The sequence below is a fragment of the Platalea leucorodia genome, assembly GCF_965183815.1.
Source record: "Platalea leucorodia genome assembly, chromosome: 1".
Classification (NCBI taxonomy): Eukaryota; Metazoa; Chordata; class Aves; order Pelecaniformes; family Threskiornithidae; genus Platalea; species Platalea leucorodia.
The window spans coordinates 163,403,852-163,423,119 of NC_138823.1; the positions used below are offsets into that span (position 1 = coordinate 163,403,852).

At 43.2% G+C, this 19,268-nt stretch overlaps 1 protein-coding gene across 1 annotated transcript in view; it reads right to left on the reverse strand.

Annotated features, from left to right (window-relative positions):
• The window catches only part of DLEC1 (DLEC1 cilia and flagella associated protein), a gene marked incomplete at both ends in the record, with an annotated part of 42,428 nt that overhangs the window by 3,316 nt on the left and 19,844 nt on the right, over positions 1 to 19,268 (reverse strand). The window contains 17 exons of the mRNA XM_082314352.1: positions 336 to 489; positions 1,509 to 1,670; positions 2,541 to 2,741; positions 3,288 to 3,369; positions 3,457 to 3,551; positions 4,320 to 4,442; positions 6,283 to 6,417; positions 7,430 to 7,647; positions 8,521 to 8,591; positions 9,528 to 9,631; positions 10,174 to 10,325; positions 11,537 to 11,604; positions 12,091 to 12,276; positions 13,301 to 13,431; positions 15,888 to 15,998; positions 17,498 to 17,651; positions 17,904 to 18,043. Of these exons, the coding sequence (XP_082170478.1) occupies positions 336 to 489; positions 1,509 to 1,670; positions 2,541 to 2,741; positions 3,288 to 3,369; positions 3,457 to 3,551; positions 4,320 to 4,442; positions 6,283 to 6,417; positions 7,430 to 7,647; positions 8,521 to 8,591; positions 9,528 to 9,631; positions 10,174 to 10,325; positions 11,537 to 11,604; positions 12,091 to 12,276; positions 13,301 to 13,431; positions 15,888 to 15,998; positions 17,498 to 17,651; positions 17,904 to 18,043 (2,287 nt within the window). The remainder of the gene's footprint in view (positions 1 to 335; positions 490 to 1,508; positions 1,671 to 2,540; positions 2,742 to 3,287; positions 3,370 to 3,456; positions 3,552 to 4,319; positions 4,443 to 6,282; positions 6,418 to 7,429; positions 7,648 to 8,520; positions 8,592 to 9,527; positions 9,632 to 10,173; positions 10,326 to 11,536; positions 11,605 to 12,090; positions 12,277 to 13,300; positions 13,432 to 15,887; positions 15,999 to 17,497; positions 17,652 to 17,903; positions 18,044 to 19,268) is intronic.

Sequence of the window (19,268 nt, forward strand, 5' to 3'; positions counted from 1 at the left end):
GGAGCTACTGCCTCTTGTTGCCTCTTAGGGTTGTATTAGAAATGAGCAAAGCATGTCCACTACTTGCGAGGGTTGTGATTCAATATCTTTTGGTTAAAGCTGGAGTAACTGCTGAAATCAGTGGAGATACACTGATGTCAAAAAAAAAAAAAAAAAAAAAAGAAAAAAAAGAAAAAGCCCACAAAAGTAAGAACAGCAGCAGACCTGATATGTTTGCAGCCAACATCATCATATATTGGCTACATATATTGAGTGAGTGCATGCAGTCTTATTAAATAAAAACACCGAATAGTCAAAGTATATAACAAGGAAATCCAATTGCAAAACCAGAATACCCAGCAAAGCAGTCCAGTAACTTCTACAGCCACTCCTGTTACACAGGACGACATGTTGGGTCTTGGTCTGTGCAACAAAGCAGGTCTTGAAATCAACCGTGTCGCAGGAGAGCTCCAAAGCTGGAACAGTGAGGTACGCAGTCACTGGGACCAGCTGCAAAACAGAGGAAAAGGAAAGCAGAAAGAAAACCCCACCTTATTTTTTGTAGAGCTTTAATAATATCTGCTACAGCTGGATCATTCTTAACCTCAAGCACTGAATCAAGAGGAGTTGTTCTGTGTTCTGTTGTAACAGAGTCAATTCCCCGTTGCACAGCTTTGAGTGAATTAAGTTGTTGCTTGTTTTACTGTTCTGGGATAGGTTTTCAAACCAGACACTGTGGTCTTAATGAAGTAACACGGAGTGAACATTCTCATTTGTTATTAGGGTTTTCTGCGGAGAGGCAGACATTACAGCATCTCGTCGTCCCTTAGGACTGTGTATGGCCCGCTGTGAGTCATTCCATTTGTGCAGATTGCCCAATATTATTACTAAATTGACTATCTTAGATATGGTGCTCGGATCTTAGATCAGTCCTCAGAAATACCTGGTAGGAAAAAAAAAAATGCCTGCAGTGTACTGGAACTGCTGAAGACTTAGGGGTTTATAGCTTTCCATCTGGAAGAGATCGGTCTTTAAACGTGTGTGGGCTGTGACCACACCACATCAGTTAGACAGACGCAGGAGACTGTCAAGAAGCGCTCGGGTGCTGCAGGAGGCAATGCCTGGTGACTCAGCCGCTGGCGTGTTCGCTGCGAGTCCCGTCCCTGTGCCTCAGAAGGAGGTCGAGAGCCGTGCTGTGGCTGGGTGTGCTGCCCTCTGACTGAGCCGTATCGCCCCGGCCGTCAGGCCGCGCATCGAGCTGGGGTACGAACACCAGGGTGCTGCCCCAAAACCGCTCTGTCCCTCTGAGCGTCACCTGCAGTCTCGATAGAGGGCAAAATTTGCATCTCCTTTTGCAAATCCATGGCCATTCACTGTAACTGGACGGCACAATTTACTCTACAAGTGGCTGTATTGCAAAGCTGAGTAAATCCTAAGGCACATTCATTCTGAGTCAAAGATGCTGATAAAACTTGATAAAAAAATGCTGAATCTGAGCTCAGGGCTCAGAGATCTCGTTCTGATCTTACCTGGGTCGTGCCGTTACTATGTTCAATGACCAGATTTTGATTAAACTTCAGCTTTCTCTCTCCGTTCTCAAACTGGAGCACTTGGAATCCGGGAAGCAGCTGGGTGTCTGGCAAACGTTGATATGTAAGTAACTCCAGAGTGGTGTGGAATGACACTTTCACCTGTGGGAAGAGGAATTCGGGTGACCATCATATAAGAAGACACCGTGTGCAGGAAATCCAAAGTAAACACTGCTCAAAGGCCCAGGGACACATTTTCCCGCTGGAACCCAAAATTATCATGCCAGCAACCAAATTCCCACTGGAACAAAGCATTATAATTAAAGAAAAAACACAGCTATTTCCTATGAATCCAGTACGCAGAGATGGAGTGTAAAGGTGAACAGCTAATCTCTGAACCACAGGGGAGAAACAGTCTCAAGCAAGACAAAGGTTCTAAATTCCTGTGGTTACAAATACCATATTCCCAAAGCTGTCTTAAAATTGTAAGTCTTTTTTCTTCCCGCACACGCAGAATTAAGACGCGTGTCAAAACGAACACTGAAAAATGAGAAGCACACTTCAAAAATGCAACTGTTACTCATTCTTTGCGCCCTAGCTAATTCTTGACTTTGTTTCCTTTAGTGTCATTGTGTACACCCAAAACAAACCAATTTTTTTTGTGTTTGCACTGCCTGCATCTAATTTAAGGAAATGAGGGACTGCAGTCTTTGGAAGTCTTTTAATTTGTCCAGCATATATATGGCTATTGATTTAGGTGAGCTCCAAAAACCACAGGATTTTCTGCAGGAGTTTGCAACAGGTCAGAGTTGATGAGAAAAGCACATCAGGGCCACTGTAGAAAAATATTTTGTACCCGCAATATAGCAGGCAAAATTGCAGTAATTAGCATTTGCTAATATACCACTATTTCCCCTGAAATTGGGAGATTTCTATACTGGTTGTGTTTTTCTTGTGGTTCCTCTGGACCACGCTAACACACCAATTACTAAACTATCTATTCTGGCACAGGATTATTATTTTTGAGCCTACCAGCATGTTTTGCTGTGGATAAAGTACAAGTTGCGGTTGCTGTTCTTTTTCCTCCTTCTTGCTGTGGGATGTTTTGGTGCTCTTTTTGGGATCTGTGCTGGACAGGCTGAAGGGCGTAGACAGAAGGAGCCTGAAGTACAGAGGAACCTTAGTGCAATTGATGAGTTTCAAACTCTGAGTCATTACCGAATCTGTCAAAACCTGGTGGAGAAATGATTCCAAACTGGTTAGTTTTAGCTCCCTTGAGAGGTTTGTGCTAGCCTGGTCATTCAACACCACCGGGAATCTGAAGGACTTTTTACCCCAAAGCAACCCAGTATTTTCTACTTGTGTTTTTCAAAACTTCTTAAGTAAAAAACCGAAATACAAATAATGCAATAAAATTTAAAAGTCTTTGAATGTCAAGGGTCACAGGAACTGACCGCACTGCTCTAAGTGACTCATTCTGCTATCAGACCTTTATGTCCTGAAAATAAGTACTTATTTTTCTACTTAGAAACTCCTCTACAAAGAAAGAGAAAGATATATAAAATAAGCATTGTCTGAGCTCAGTTTTGCTTATTCCTGGCTAATGAGTACTGCAGTCCTTTTCTTTTACCTGTCTTGTTATGTGCAATATAGAAAACTGGAACATGAAGCTACTGGGGAGAAAGATGCATTTTAAAAACCATGCGCATACAGCTCTGAATTCTTACAGTAGCACAGCAGTACAAACCAGCTGAATATATCGGTGCGTGAAATACTTACTCCTAACAGAGGCTGATCCAGTAGATCACTTGCCATTGAATAAAACACCATTCCTCTGTCATGATCCATGTCTACTTTTAACCTGAGCGTAAAGAACCAGAGCTGGTCAGAGCCCTGCCCTCCAGATTGGTTCTGCGAGCGCAGCAGCCGTCAGCGTGATGGTACTTACAGAGCCTGCCCTATGAAAGCTTGCAAGTCTATTCGTAACGGTGGAGCTTCATAGCCATGTCTGCGATGCACTTTGTTAGGCACTGTCTTTGCGAGCTGACAACAAAATGACAACAGAAATGATGTATAGAATGATAGCACTAAAACCTGAAACCCTACTTTTAGCCTGAGAGGCTGCTAGCCAAAATAGGATTCTGCTTGACAACGTATTGCCTGTTTGTAAGACATGATGGCAACGTGCAAGGAACAGCAAAAGCTAAGCAGTAGTTGAACTCTGAACGGCTGTGGTTAATACAGACACAGATGTTTCTTCCTCCAGGAGTCAGGAACATTAGGGATGTTTTTATTAAATATTCTGTTATCACTCATTCATTATACCTTGCACCTTTGCAATGATTCATGTCAGAGAATCGTGGAGCAATTCATAAAACGCTATTCAGGCCTCAGGTTAGCCTGTGAGCTACACTTGCAGTTGTTGAAGAGGAAGTTTCCCAGAGGAGAGATATGCTGTCCAAATTCACACAGGAAGGTAGATGCAGAGCCAGGAACAGAACTCAGCAGTCCTGAGTCTCAGTCCCATTGTTAACTGTTGTTATCAACAAAACCTGATGTTGTGATAGCGTTTCAAACCCTGGGCTTCTGTCTGGGGTCTGCTGCACCAGACAATGTAAGAAGACGGTGACATTCCCACCCCAGAATGCTTCCAAGCTAAAAGGCGAATGCAACAAATGAACAACCCTAGTTAAGGAAGGGTGTACAGGACTGTGTATACAGACCAGCCAGGTACACAGCAGCCTGTACATAAATTACAGGAAGGGAAAAGATTACTTTCTGGTCGTCTTTAGCCTTGCTGTCATAGCTCACCTTGTCGTCTAGGCTCATGAAACCCAGCACAAACCCTTCACACTGCACTTCAGGCACGGCCTCTGGCAGGACGCGTGGGGTGAAGGAGATGCAAACGGAGATGCTGCCACCTCCTGGAACCACCTGCAGCCGAGAGACAACTGGTCAGCAGTGCAGGGAGCTGCCTGGGATTGCACAAGCAAAAACCGAGTTGCACAAGCAGCGTGACATCTCCCGGGGATGGGCTACGCTCAGGCTTGCACTAAAATGACAACATGTGACAATAAAACTGACTTAATTATTTCAGCTGCAAATATCGGTGTAGCCACTCTTTAGTACCAACAGAGTTTAAGCACAGTCACAGACCAGCTCTCCAAGTACACAAACATATGTACACACCTGATTGATTGTTTTTAAAAATGTCCAGTTCTGCCCACTCTTGCTCCATGGCTAACTCAGCTGATTCTCCCACAACTGACAGCACTCACAGATACAAGAAACATTTTTTGAAGAGTTACAAGTATGAATTCAGAGTATTTTACCGTTCAGTTTACTCTTGGCTATTTTTTTTTATTTTACACGACAGCAGGGAATGTAATCAAATGCGCTAGCCGGCTACAGTGGATTTTCTGGGATTTACAGGTTGAATAGATTCTGCTTTCTTTAGGTGCATTATGCAAGTTATGATTAAATCCTGCAGGAAAACCTCTGCCATCTCCCTACAGAGCCAATTCATGCCTAGCTGAGTTTGTAAGCTCAGGGGCCATGTGGCGTGCACTGCTTTCAGGCTAGGGCTGTGCAGACACAAACTCCCCCGTTTCATGTGATCACAGGGCGAGATGCGTGGTCCTGCTGGACCTACGTTCAGTAGAGGCAAACCTAGCTCAGCTCTCCTACGTTCCCCTGCTCAGAGTGGTGAGGAGCATAAGAAAGGTCTGCCTAAGGTCCAGCAGGGCCAGAGCAGAGCTAGTAAGCTCTGTCACGTCCCACAACACTGCAGGGTCTGTGCATTGTGGTCATAGAGAGCTTAGTTGTTCATGGGCTTAAGCCAGGTCTGGCCAGCTGTGCTGCACACCACCTGAGCTAACAGACCTTCCTGGAGCCATAGTAGAAACACGGAGAACATTTCTGCAGAGGAATACCTGAATGGCTCCAGAGGCATCAACTCCATTCCACACGGGCCAAGCTCGCTGCTGGCTACACCTGATAGAGGCGGTCTCCACAACAAGGCACTTGTTTATCTATCTATCTGAGCTATCTCAGCCTCAGTCACCCCAGAGCTGACTGTAGGCTTCGTTGCTTTGAGATACCATTTCTCTAATTATTCCTTTTATGTAATCTTTAGCTCATTCTAACTCGTAACTGAAACCCTTTGCAAAAAACTTGCTAATATTTAAAGAATCAAAATTGAAACACTGATGTTTTGGGCAACCCTGTCACTCATAGTTAGATCTTTCCAGTACTGTCTTTATCTTATTCCTAAGGAATTGTGACACTGTGGCCCCTATTTGCACCAGTTGTTTTGAAATACTGTGGGTTACAACAGTTCATCCAAAAAGAGTTGTCTACAGAGCCCCCCTTTCCCAGCAGGCTGCTTTCCAGCTCTGCCACGTCTACTTAGCAAATCTACCCTGGTTAAACAACATGCTGCCAAAGCTTCAGGCTGGATGCCTCCCACCTAATGCCACACCTTGCACTGAGGCAACCCAAGTGAGAAGACCAGCGATGCCACTCTAGAGAGCCTAGTACAACTGAACACCTAATTCCCGTCATCAGTTCACTGCTCAAATGTAGGTGGGACGCTTTCTTTTTTCTGTTGACTTTGCAAACTCTACTCATTGTCATCGTTGAGATCCCAAAGCCTCCCAGCCTAGTGTTCCACTGTTTAGTAGTCTCTACCCCAAACCACAACTTCCTCCTCTTCCTTCTCTGTCCTCCATAAAAATACGGTAAATCTAAGCACAAAGAAAATGTAAAAGCTTACTATCTGTCTTGGAGTAATGGAGTAGGGGCTGTCTGCAGGAACACCTTCATGAGGTCGTATAAGTACAGAGACGATTTTCTGTATTGTAGGTTCTTGAGTGACGATTTCCTTCTCTTTGCTGTTGGTGTCCGAAGACTGCAGGGACACAAGGGCGGGGAATGGTTAAAACTGTTACGCTGCAAAGGAGGAATGCAAGTGAAGTGTACAGGGAACTGCTGCACGAGTCAGTAAGCATGGCCAGCCCCAGCTTCTTTCTTTCTGGCACAAAAGCTGGACATGTGGATGCGTCCTGTAAGTGAATTTTTTCATGCATAGGTTTTCTCTCCTGAAACTGCTCCTGAACTCCTTGGAAAATGTGCATGCTTGGGTCCTGTTCTGCCAAGAGAAGCACTCAGCTGTAACATATCTGGCCCATTATACAAACCAGCACTCTAGGGCAATAACTTTCCCTTGTTGCACAAGAAAACTGAGATGTATTCAAAACAACTATGCCTTCTGAGCTGAAACAGAGAAAAGGTGATTTTAATGTCTTTTCTGTAAAGCTTTTGCTGGAGAAATATATATATCTTGTATCATACCTTCTCCCCGTCACTCCCAGCCTTCAGGACACTAAATGGCCATATTATAATCAAACTTCACATGTAATAGGTGCTACCATATTCAAACAGAGTAACCAATCTAAGTTTGGCACTAGGATAAATACCTCCAAAACATTAGCTGCGATTTGAACTTCACAGGTTAGATTTTGCTCCCTGACTACAGCACACATTGACACCATAAAGCACCGATGAGAAAAGGAGACCCAAATTGAGGAGTTTTAGTTATCTTCACACTGCCATGTAAAAATGGCATTAGTTTGTCAATGACGATATTCTAAAAAGTATCATCTGATCAGCTTCTTTAACAACTTCAAGAAAAGGAGAAGCTGAAGAGCTATTTGATAACAGATCATTCTGGAAACTGATTGCTGATACCAATTGCCATTTACCCATGTATTGCTTTCTTGACTGTGAGAGGAGCTGACATTTCTTTTAACAATCCAGCTCTTAGTTACAAGTTCTATTGCGTGTTATTGTTTTCAGCCTTTCATGCCAAGAAACCCATCATGTATCTCAGCAGCAGTATAAAAACCAGACTAACAGCTGACCTCATCTGTGGTTTGCGAAGCTGAATAAATGCTTCTGCAGGGAATGGCAGTTTGATCCAACTTTAACACGATCTCTGACTCTGAGTTGCTACCAATTGATGCAGTCTCATTTTCATTCATGTCCTTAGGAGGAAAAGGGTCTCCAAAGAACGTCAACAGGTCCACCAGCTTTTTATCATCTTCCTCTTGATTGTAGACTTCCCAGTCCAGGCGGATGTCTGAATTGAAAAGGAGAAAGGACAATTACTTCTGGTCATTGAGAAGACTCATAGCTTAGTCGGTACCAGAGAACAAGAGGATCAAGTAACGAATTTGTGTCTAGCAACTGGATTTGTATTAAAGCACATCTTAAGCTTTCCATGCTTGCTGTAAACTAAAATGATTTCAGACCCTGTGTGCTATGCCCTTATTATAGCTTGTCTGCTTTCTAAGTCCTAAATTATACTTTTATTAACATTAAAATAAATTAGGAGTATTTTGTTTGTTAAGCAAATGTGTTTGGTGGCATTCAGAAAAAAAAAAAAGGTGATTGACCTTTGCTCTGAAGAGCTTAAAATCTCACTCAAGAGAGGTAAAAAGACTAAACACGGAAGAGCCAGATGACGCCACTAAGAAGCAGGTAGTGTATGTGATTGACCAGGGTTAGTGCTGTGAGAGATTTACAAAACCAGGATGGAAAATCCTGAATTCCCATCATTTCAATGAGCGAAAACCCAAACACATCAGGATAGGATGTGCAGTTTCACAGTAACAACACATTGAGTCACTTACATATATCCTAATACACTCTGGCTGGCGCTTACCTGCTTTACTGTTACAGAAAGCAAACTAATATTCATGGCAGAAATACCATAATGATAAGTATTGCTATGCATATAAAAGACCTGACAACATGAATTATTGGTCTGTACTAGCTAAGTTAGAAAACAGCTTAGACACTCTCTTATATACTATTATTATTTTTACAAAAACCATCTTGATTAGGAAACAAGTAGGCCCGTTAATTAACATGTTAATGGGTTCTTCTGTTTTTATTATCATTAGCAGTGCAATGCAAGTGTCGATATTTGCTGTACAAAAGTCATTCTTACCAAAGGGAGTGGGATTGTTGAGCCGGACCCTCCGAAAAACGGGAGACCCTCCAGAGACACGAGTGCCAAACCTGAGGGGGGGAACCTTGCTGTCAGTACATGCAGAAAATAAATGTCTGAAATCATTAAAGATTTGTTTAAAAGTGGAAACATATCTGGCTGCACTGGCAGGCTGTTAAGAGTAGGTATCAGGTAAAGTGTGGTCTATACTGTGAAGTACAATATTGCTTTAATCAGTCTCTTTTTTTCCAGTTTTCTTTGTTGTCTCAGATGTTTCAGCGTAAACATGTGAAGTCAGCTTTTGTGAAACACTCTGGCAGCGGCAGCAAATGGCTGCACAGCAGTGGAGTGACCTGTGTCAGACACAGATTTCCAGGTGCGTAAGGGGTTTTTTTATGGTGGATAGCTAAATCCATTTTCTATGCCCTGTTACAGAGCTGACATTGCAAGTGCTCTTGGCTGCAGTGTGACACGCAATGCTAATTCCTCTGAAGTCAGAAAGAAGCAGTCATGCTGTATGGCAGCTGGCCAAGTGTGTAGTGCCGTGGTCCCCATAAACCAACCCTTGCCCCTCACCCAGATGTGCAGAGGCAACTCGCTGTATGAGAGGGCTTAGACCTTCCCCTGCCCCTGTTTACCTCGGGGCTGCATTTCTCCTGGTCTGGGTAAAGGGACAGGGAGAAATGAACTGTGGATGATGATGGGAACTGCCACCGTGTACCAGTTTCCATCTCTACAGCATTGGATGAGGCTGGACTGGGTGAACTTCTATGACTGTTAGCCCAGAACAGTGATGGCCAGTAAACCTGAGAACGCTTGTGTGCAGACTCTTTTCTAATTATGCTGGCAGAGACAAATGTATTGGTGTTACAGAAGCAGATACTGTACTTTGACGGTCACTTTGCTGACCTGATTATATCACAAAAAGATGGGAACGGGTGTGTATCTTGGCTATAGTCCAAGAATATTGAATTCTCTGACTTCTCTGACAGTATTTTGTGCTATACCTGATTATGGGTTGGTCTGTTTGTGGTCCTGTCATCTGTAGGAAGATTGGACAGCCTTTCACAGTCATTTGCATAGGAATTAATTTAGGTTGTAGGTCTCCCACCTATTAAAAATGAATTTTTGCCATTAGAATCAAGATAAAACTTCAGTTCTCTGGGTTACAAAATTATGTTTTGAAAACTGATTGGATTTTCAAATGTTTTTGACTGGTTTCTTTTGACAGCATCTAATTCGTGTGCTAACGAAAGCCCTTCTCAGCAGGAGAATGCAATACCTCATACACTCATCAGCTTTCCTGCGGCTTTTCCATACAACACAATATATTGTATTGGTAGAGCAGAGTAGTGCACTGGCCAGCTACCAAACAGATTTTATAAATCAATCAAAACTGCTCCAATCATTTTAAGGGCACATGAAAACCTCCCAGGGGATAAACGTTACCCCAAAACTAAACCACACATTATAAGAGCAAACAGTTGTTCCTTACATGTCATTGGAGGTAGTGGTATAGCAATATCTACCCTGAGTTTTCACAGAAATCCTAACAAACTGAAAAAGTATTTTTGACAGAAAGGAACATGGGAAATATAATTGGTGTAAGATCTGCCATAGCAATACTTCGCCTAAAACCAAAGCCCCACCTACCTTACAGACAAGATCATCCCGGTACTCTCCCCACATGTTGTTGTAAGCTGTTATTTCTACGATTAGCTGCTGGAAGGCTTTCAGAGTTCCTGTGGAAGGTTGTATATAGAAAGCTACTCCCTTCCCATGAGACAGCACTGCCGCTGCAAACTCTGAAGGAGCACAGCAAAGAAGCATTTGATGAATTTTGAGGAAATGGAACAAAGTTAGTCTTTCAAAGAATATATAGGACCATATTTTCAGCTGGTGTTAATCAGCCCAACCTCAGTGGCTTCAAAAACACCTGGGATCATTTACACAACCCACACATATACCACTTTACCCAAGTTCCCTTCTGCAGTGGGTCTTAATCTGTTTTCTGAGAGTTGGTTCTTGCACAGATTATTTCATAGAGGGACTCCCTTCCAACAACCTGATCCAGGACTCTTTGGGATATGCAAGGCACTAATTGGCTATGTGAAAACACACCCTCAATTTGAGAAAAATAAGCTGGAATTTGTGCTAACTAGTTATCTTTCTATTAGCAGCTGCCTCTTTACCTTTGTGTGCTCTTCAACACAAAGAATGAATTACAAAGAGCGAAGCCTTTCCACATTCTGAGTCACCTAGCCTTCTAAATCAATAAGCTTGCATGGAATCTGTCAGAACAGCATTTTTCCAGTCTTAAGCACTAATTCAACAGCTGAAAAGCTCTGTCTTTGTAACAGATACCAAACACTATGGCAAGGTACCAATATGTCCAAGTTTTATTTTGGATACAGAAGACACATTCACACTTTATAGCATTTCACTCCCATTTCCCCCCTCCTTGGGTCTCATGTGGCTCCAAATATTATTATTTTTCAGTACAACACATCAGAAATGATGGATGGGCTGTGCTGCAGCTTTCCACAGTGGGGAGGGTATATAAAAGGGTTTGAGGGAGAAAAGCCTGCTGCAATGGTACTGGAAGACTGTGTAGAAGGGAAATAGCCAAACGTTATGCATGTCATCCATACTGTGGACTGGGAGTGATCCTGGGAGCGAACTATCGCCAGAACCACCCATCTTTGTTTCAGACTGTTGGTTTTGAGAAAAAGAAGAGGAAAGAGAGAGAGAAAGAAAGGGAGGGGGTGAGAGAAAGAAGGAGGGAGGAAGAGAGTAAAAAGAAGTGGGGGGAAGAGAAAGATTGACCTAATGCTTATGCAATGTGGGCTTTCAAACTCAAGAATGAACTGAGGAACTAAGTAATTTAACAGTGTGGACGTAGCCAGATACTCCAAGAATGAAATGATGTGCCTGACTGGCACATTTAATGCTGAATATGGTAGTCAGTTGTCTTTTGCTTTCTCTCTACTGCAGGGATTAACAGCTATTCTCATACCTGACTGTGCTCTTCTGGCTGCATGTTTTGTGACAGGCCCTCTTCTTTTCACCAGGTAGCTTGGTGAGCTTGAAAACATAAAAAAATCGTAACAACATTTCTGTGAAATGAGCAGGACTCTGCTAAAGTAACAGCTGTACCTTGCTCCTAAACTAGTAGCCATTATAACTTAAAGAAGGACTGCCTACGAAGCATTTTTTGAAAGTAAAATCCTCAAGAGTGAATCAACTTGAGAGCTGTAAGACTCTGTGTACAATCTAACACAACAGAACCTTGTCTGGTGTAAACCGGCTTACGTCCATTGCCAACAATAGCGTTTTGCCATTTACACCGGCTAAATCTTCCATCCTTGCGTTGCATGCTATCCGCTTCTGCAGGAAACCTCACCACCAGGTTTCATTACCACAGTCAGAGTCAGAGCTTAAAAAACCCACCAGAGCAGAGCACTGCAGAAAGCCCATCTTGTGACAGAGGCAATACACTCTGTCCTGATTTCAGATTTAATCCAGATCTAAATTAGTATTTGAGTCATTATGCAGAAAAGCAAGACTTACGGGCAGATTTCTTGCTCTGGAGTAAGTGAATACCCAGTAAAATACTCAGCTTCTAGTTTGAATGGAGCACTGATTCCGGTGTGATTGGTAAGAATTAGCTGACGCTTTACTATGTCTTTGAATGCAACTTCGGATCCAAAGTCCAAAAGAAGATCACACGGGCTTTGTAACATTTGTCTTTCATCACTGTCAGAAAAGGTTACAGTAGTATTAAAACATCAGTCTTATTTTCTTACGCCACAGTTAACTTCAGTAGATTTTAACACGTGCAATATGCAATGTGGTTGTGATGACCAGTGTAAAGAGACCATGCAGCCTATTATTTTTGTCATCAGCATTTTCTGCTTTTCATTTTTTCACTTCTATCCATATAAGGATTTATTTTGGGTAGAATTTTTATCATGTATAACATGCCAACCTACCAAATCAAAGCCATTTTTACCTATATAAAAATATATAAAGACAAGCATATTCTAAGAGAGAATAATCATGCTACATATCAGAAAAATAAAATAAGCATCAGTCAGATATACCAAGTCAAAGAGAAGTATATTCATCTTTCTTTAATATCATGTCTCACAGTACAACGACAAAACTTAATTGTCCAAAATACCAGATCTTGGGTATAATTCTGTAACTCTATATTCACATCTAAGAGTTGAATTTGCAGATTTTTGGCATTCCAGAAAATAGTTGTCACTCACAAACATGTGAGGGACTGCAGAGGTCCCACACTTTGGTTACCAGGGAGAAAGGTAATTTTTCATGGTCTCTATACACAAAAGTGTCAAGGCAACTGGCAGGTTACAAGTGCCAGGAGCACAAGGGAGAACAGACACAACACATGAACATGGGTTTCACTAATGTGCAGTTAACTTCACACCAATTTCTTATTCGTGAATTAATGCATTCACAGTTGTTCATTTAATTTGTTTCAGCGAACAATGATGGGAGTGGAGCAGTGCTCTTCTCCAGTCTTCTCTTGGGCTTATGAAGATGCTGAATTTGGCTACGGTGTAAAGCCAGTACCTTTTCTTCACACAAGCACCTTCAGTGAATTGTCCCAGCATATTTTACTGTCCTTGCTGCCTACAGCAGAAGGAGGAATGCAGTTTACATAGATAAGTGTTTTTTTTTCCCCCTCTCTATTGTATTTTTGCTTTGGGAAGAATTTATTTTTGTTCAGTTCAGGGATAAACCCTTGATTTACCTGGCAACTCCACTGTCACAAGGTACTGAGTAGGTGACATGCAGTCCTTTCACTTCTCCAGAAATGCTCAGGAAGAGGGGTTCAATCATGTCTTCTACGCTACAGGAAAGGGCAAGGTCTTTCAGCTCACCCTGAAAGGAGAAGAGTCAAGTTTCCTTGTGAATGAAGCAAACATCACAGAGGGAAGCCAGCCTCATTAAGAAATTTACTTGGAAAACATGTATAAACCTCACCGGACTAAAACCAGAACTACAACAGACTCTTGAAAAGTTTCACTGAATTGTTTTAAGTGCATTCTCTGCTGGCATCAGATTTGCTTAGAAGGCAGTACCAAAGTAAAAACCTGTGGCCATTTCTTGGCTTTGTACTCGCATCGGTCTATAAGCCTAAAACTGCTTTATTAGTGATTTTTGACACACTTTCTATACTGCAAGTGTTGAAGCTGTAAGCATTAACCAGCTCTAGTCATGCTTAAATAATCTTCCAAACCCAAGATTTTATTTCTACCTGGGTTTAAAGCAGGACTTGTAGGATGAATTATGTGGCCCAGTTACACCAGTACTCTGGCTAATTCAACACTACTATTCTTTTTTGCCTTATCAATACATGAATCAGTGCATCCTGCATAAAATAACAGACTGGGATTCAGCTCCAGATTCAGACTTCTAAAAGTAACTGTCCAAATGTGAGCCTGTATTGGGTTTGCATGGCAAGGTTTTGGTAGCTGGAGGGTTACAGGGGTGGCTTCTGTGAGAAGCTGCCAGAAGCTTCCCCGACAGCCAGCTCCAAGGCAGACCTGCCACTGGCCAAAGTCGAGCCCATCAGCGATGGTGGTAGCGCCTCTGGAATAACATGTTTAAGAAAGGGGGAAAAAAACCTGCGCAACTGCAGCTGGAGAGTGAGAATATGTGAGAGGAACAGCCCTGCAGACACCAAGGTCAGTGAAGAAGATTCCCCTGCAGCCCCTGGTGAAGACCATGGTGAGGCAGGCTGTCCCCCTGCAGCCCACGGAGGTCCACGGTGGAGCAGAGATCCACCTGCAGCCCGTGGAGGACCCCACGCTGGAGCAAGGGGATGCCTGAAGGAGGCTGTGACCCCATGGGAAGCCTGCGCTGGAGCAGGCTCCTGGCAGGACCCGTGGACCCATGGAGAGAGGAGCCCACGCTGGAGCACTTCATGAAGAAATGCAGCCCGTGGGAAGGACTCACGATGGAGAAGTTCGTGGAGGACTGTCTCCTGGGGGAGGGACCCCACACTGGAGTAGGGGAAGAGTGTGAGGAGTCCTCCCCCTGAGGAGGAAGGAGTGGCAGAGACAAAGTGTGATGAACTGGCCGCAACCCCCATTCCCCGTCCCCCTGCACCGCTGGAAGGGAGGAGGTAGAGAAATTGGGAGTAAAGTTAAGCCCAGGAAGAAGGGAGGGGTGGGGGGAAGGTGTTCTAAGATTTGGGTTTATTTCTCATTATCCTACTCTAATTTGATTGATAATAAATTAAACTAATTTCCCCAAGTCGAGTCTGTTTTGCCTGTGACAGGAATTGGTGAGTGATCTCTCCTTGTCCTTACCTCGACCCACAAGCCTTTCGTTATATTTTCTCTCCCGTGTCCAGCTGAGGACGGGGAGTGATAGAGCAGCTTTGGTGGGCACCTGGTAACCAGCCAGGGTCAACCCACCACAGAGCCCTTGAGTTCATCTATAAAGGTGAACTCCAAATATGAGCTCTGAATCTTCACCGATTCATTAATGGTACTTGGGCACCTAGCTCACCTACAATGCAGACAGCCTTTCTTGTAGGCGGCTCGGATGGCATTCAGTTCCCCAGCCACATGCAAAAGTGCCCTTCCAGATGCCCAGCGTGTCCTGTTGAGCTTCCAGCTTTCCATGAAGAAAGCTCAAGTTTAGTGGGACCCTGTGCCACATACACCAGACATACACGGGTATCTGAGATCTTCTAGGGCATCTCTGATAGTACTGAACATCTACTTTTAAGTGAATAAATGAAACTTAGGTCTCCAGTGACTGTAATGGGAACTAATACACCACACCTACAGGAAGTTCCTTTCTTTAGTTGCATTTAATCAACTGTTTGAATATCCCTATAAAGTCTGTGGCTGAATTCCTGAAGTTTGTAAACTCTACACCCTATTTTGCAGACACTCAGTCCCATCAACCCCTTTTAACTTTTCAAATATCAAAGTGTCATGAGCCCAGCTGCATTCAGAAAATCAAATGCATACTATATATGCCAGTCTGCTACATTTCATTTGGGATAATCGGAAGTGAGGATCTGTATGCTCTAAGAAAAGTGATAAGCATTAAGAGTAATTGAATAGGCATTCAAGAAAGAAAGAAAACAGGAACAGTTGGGAAACAAAGAGGCAGGGTAGAAAATTGCACACCATGTGGACTGCTTTAATTCTTGCCTTCAACCACGGTTACCTCTAAAGCAAAGCAATTTCAGAGACATTGCACGGAAAAAAAAGAGCGTTATATTTTGTATATAAATATCCTTTCTTTTGCCAGATGGAGGTGAGATGAGAATGCCAGTGTTCCTGTTTTGATAAAATTGCATTAATTTTTAAACTTACCACGATGTTAGCTGACAGCTCTATGCAGAATTCTTTTTCTTCATTTGGGCCTAAGGTGCCACTGGCTGGGGAGACAGCGGCAGAGCAAAAATCTGCCTGACATCCAATCAGCTGCCGAACAGAAAGGACAGACATTCAGTTAACTCTCTTAATTCACTAACACTGATTCTTTCAGATTTTCTCTTCAGATCAAAGAGGACTATAAAAACAGAGTTATTCTAAGGTTTAGGACACTTTCATGTAGCAACACATACAGTTTCTTGAGACGAGGCTTGTTTGACAATTCCCCCATGGCTGATAAGATCCTCCTGTTACATTTATTCCAAATGACTTCAGGTGCCCAGCTGAGGCATCTCGGCTGGGAGGAGAGTCACTGCGATCCCTTTCACAGTCACAGGCCTTTCCAGGGTTAAGTCAACCTATCTGATATTGCAACAGGATCCTACAGGTGCCATATCTCTCTCCACTGACTACAGAGGTGGCCTACAGAGACAATCCTGGTGTTGGCATCTTCCCTAATTGACTAAATGCACATGGCATGAATCCAGGGGTTCAACTTGGTTGCTCACATGCGAACATCAGATACCATGTAAAATGCTGTGGATATCCCTCCTAGGCTCCAGCTGTTCCAAAACATTTTCCCATAGGTCCTATATCATCCACACACCCCGTTAAGATGTCTTGGGCGCCTAAGGACATCGATGGCACTGAATGCTTTTATGTAGGCAACCGAGCTGAACCCTGGATGTCAGAGTAGATCCGAATGACCAAAGCACTGACAGCAGGATTCAGCTTACAGGCTAATTAACCTAATTGTATGCATACTGGGTGTCAACACTACCATTGTAGCCAACAGACATCCAATTAGTATGTGCTAGAGAGCATTTTGCAGACCAAAATAGGTGTCCATTTTAAAGGGAGCTGAATACTTCTCTGGACTCCATTGACTGTATAGATGGGGTAGGATTCGGTTGCCTAAACACCGGCACATAGGGTAGCCAAGCCATACAAGCGTGGCTGGCTGGTGTGAGAGGACTTACAAGAGACCACACTTCTTGAGTGACACCTGGAGGTGAGGAAGAACACTCTACAGCACCCACAACAACCCTAGACATATACATTCTAGTGACTGACTTCCTGCTCAGATTTCCATTGACTGAAAAGAGAGTTCAGACCATAGCTTACACACTGACATTAAATTCAGGGGTCCTAATCTGTGAGCTGAATCCCCCCCAGAATGTAAAATTTAAGCAAAATTTAGACACAATTCAAAAGCATCATTGTTTCTTTGCTCTACTGAATTAAATGCAAACCCTAAACTGCCATGGTACTTTGTTTAATACTCCGGTAGCTTACATCCTATTTCCCCTCACATCTCTGCCCACCCATTCTCCTGGGGATGATCCACAGACAGTAAGAGCATATTAATATCAACTGGTAGTTAATCTTTTCAAGGCTGGTCTCAAGTTGAAGTCTTGCTCATAAGCCAGAAAAACAGGAATCACTACTCAAAGGATACATCAGAAAAACCTTGAAGAGGAGTCTGTATTTTGATAGAAATTACAATTTCCATCCGTGCTGTATTCTTCATCCATTAGAAGCGCATTTACCTTTCCCCATAAGTATTTTGCTGGCAGCAGTGTCTGGTTAAAAAGTCTGCTGGTTGCTTTGGCAGGAACTCCAGTATAAATTTCAGTGAATACTAGATGACTAGATATCAGACACACTTGGGGGGTCTGAACTTCAACAAAAACAGGAAGATGACTGGAAATAAACACACAGATGGTCTATTGTTACCGTTAATGAAATGTGCTAGACATACAACAGCATGCTGGAAAGAATGATGATTATGTTTATTTAGCAATATTAGTGATTGGATAGTTCATTGATGGGTTACACAACCCCACTCTGAGTTCCTGCTGCATATTTTTGTTTTAGGAGATAAAACTTCCTAAAGTGAAAATCACATGCAAATCTCAGGAAAACACAAAGCAGAACGCCACTTTCCCCCCTTACCTTCCTTCTCCGTTTTCTACCTCTAGTTCTAATACTGTCTGGAGACGCTGGCACAGCAATGATGTGAACTGTACTGACACACTGCATACACCCAAAGGAGGTATTTCTCCAGCAGATGGTTGAATGGTAAAGGGAGACACCTAGGAGAGGAGAGAGGAAACAGAAATTTCTGTGACACCTGCAAAGCAAGTGTAAAATGCTGAAGCCACACAATCTGATTAGGACTTGCCTGTGTCTAGTTTTTCCTCAGACATGTCCTTTCTCTCTGCCCCTGGAGTCCCACCTGGGTTGATTTCAGTAAGCACACTGTGAAAACCTGGCTAGACAAGGAGGCAGGACTTTGCTTCTATAGGGACAGCTAATAAAAAGGCAATGCCCTAAGAGAAGGGTAGTCAGAGCCAAGGGCATAACAGGGATGCCTGTGCTTGGAGTGCGGGGGAACGTGAAGGAGAAGCAGCCAGCAGCAGTAGCAGTGTCTCTTCCCAAGCAGAGGGGCTGAGCAGCAGCTGTGCAAGGCGCCACAAGCTGGGGAGATTCTTGGAGAGAAGGTCGAGAAAGGACGGCTGGAGGAGTGGAAACAGAAACAGCACCAGTGTGGGGTGAGGGCTGGAGAGGTTCAGGAAAGGAAAGGGGTAGCTCTTATGCAGGAGGAATGGAGCACTTGATCTATGATCATCACTGGGATATGAATGGGCTCTGGGCTGGCAAATTCAAGAGATTAAGTCTAAAATCTCTCGGGGGTTCTGGGAATTGTTGGGAATGGCAGGGGACAAAGGAATAACAGTGAGAAGTAAGGGCCCGAGGAATGTGAGGACAGGGTCTCCTCCAGGGTACCTCTGTCCCTAATCAGGCACTTCTGATTATAATTGTTCTGGGGGAAAAGGGATAGACACACGCGCACACACACAGAACCGTTTTGCAAGGCTACCATAACCACCATTCATAAATCTTTTCTTTTTGCCATCAACTTTCACCCAAAGTTGGTTGGATATCTACATGATTTGTAGAAAAGAAAACAAAGCTCAAGAACTCATGGGGATACAGTCAACTTCTCACAGGCTTCCATCTCCTAATGGTCAATGGACATGCTTAACAAAATGCTTATCAATGGAAATGCTTAAAGCAAAATGCTTAATAAGCTCCTCTCTCTGTTGCAAAACTGACAGTCTGTCCAGAAAAACAGAACATCTGAACAGCATTTAGACTAATTTTGCCATGAAACACCTTTCTTGCATGGGTAATTATGTAAAGAGCCCTACAGGCAGAATTTGGCCTTTCATTACAACAAAAAGCACTTACCCAAGTCCGGATTTCCTCACTTCCCTTTAATGCACAATACCAAAGAGAAATCTAGCTACAAAGCCC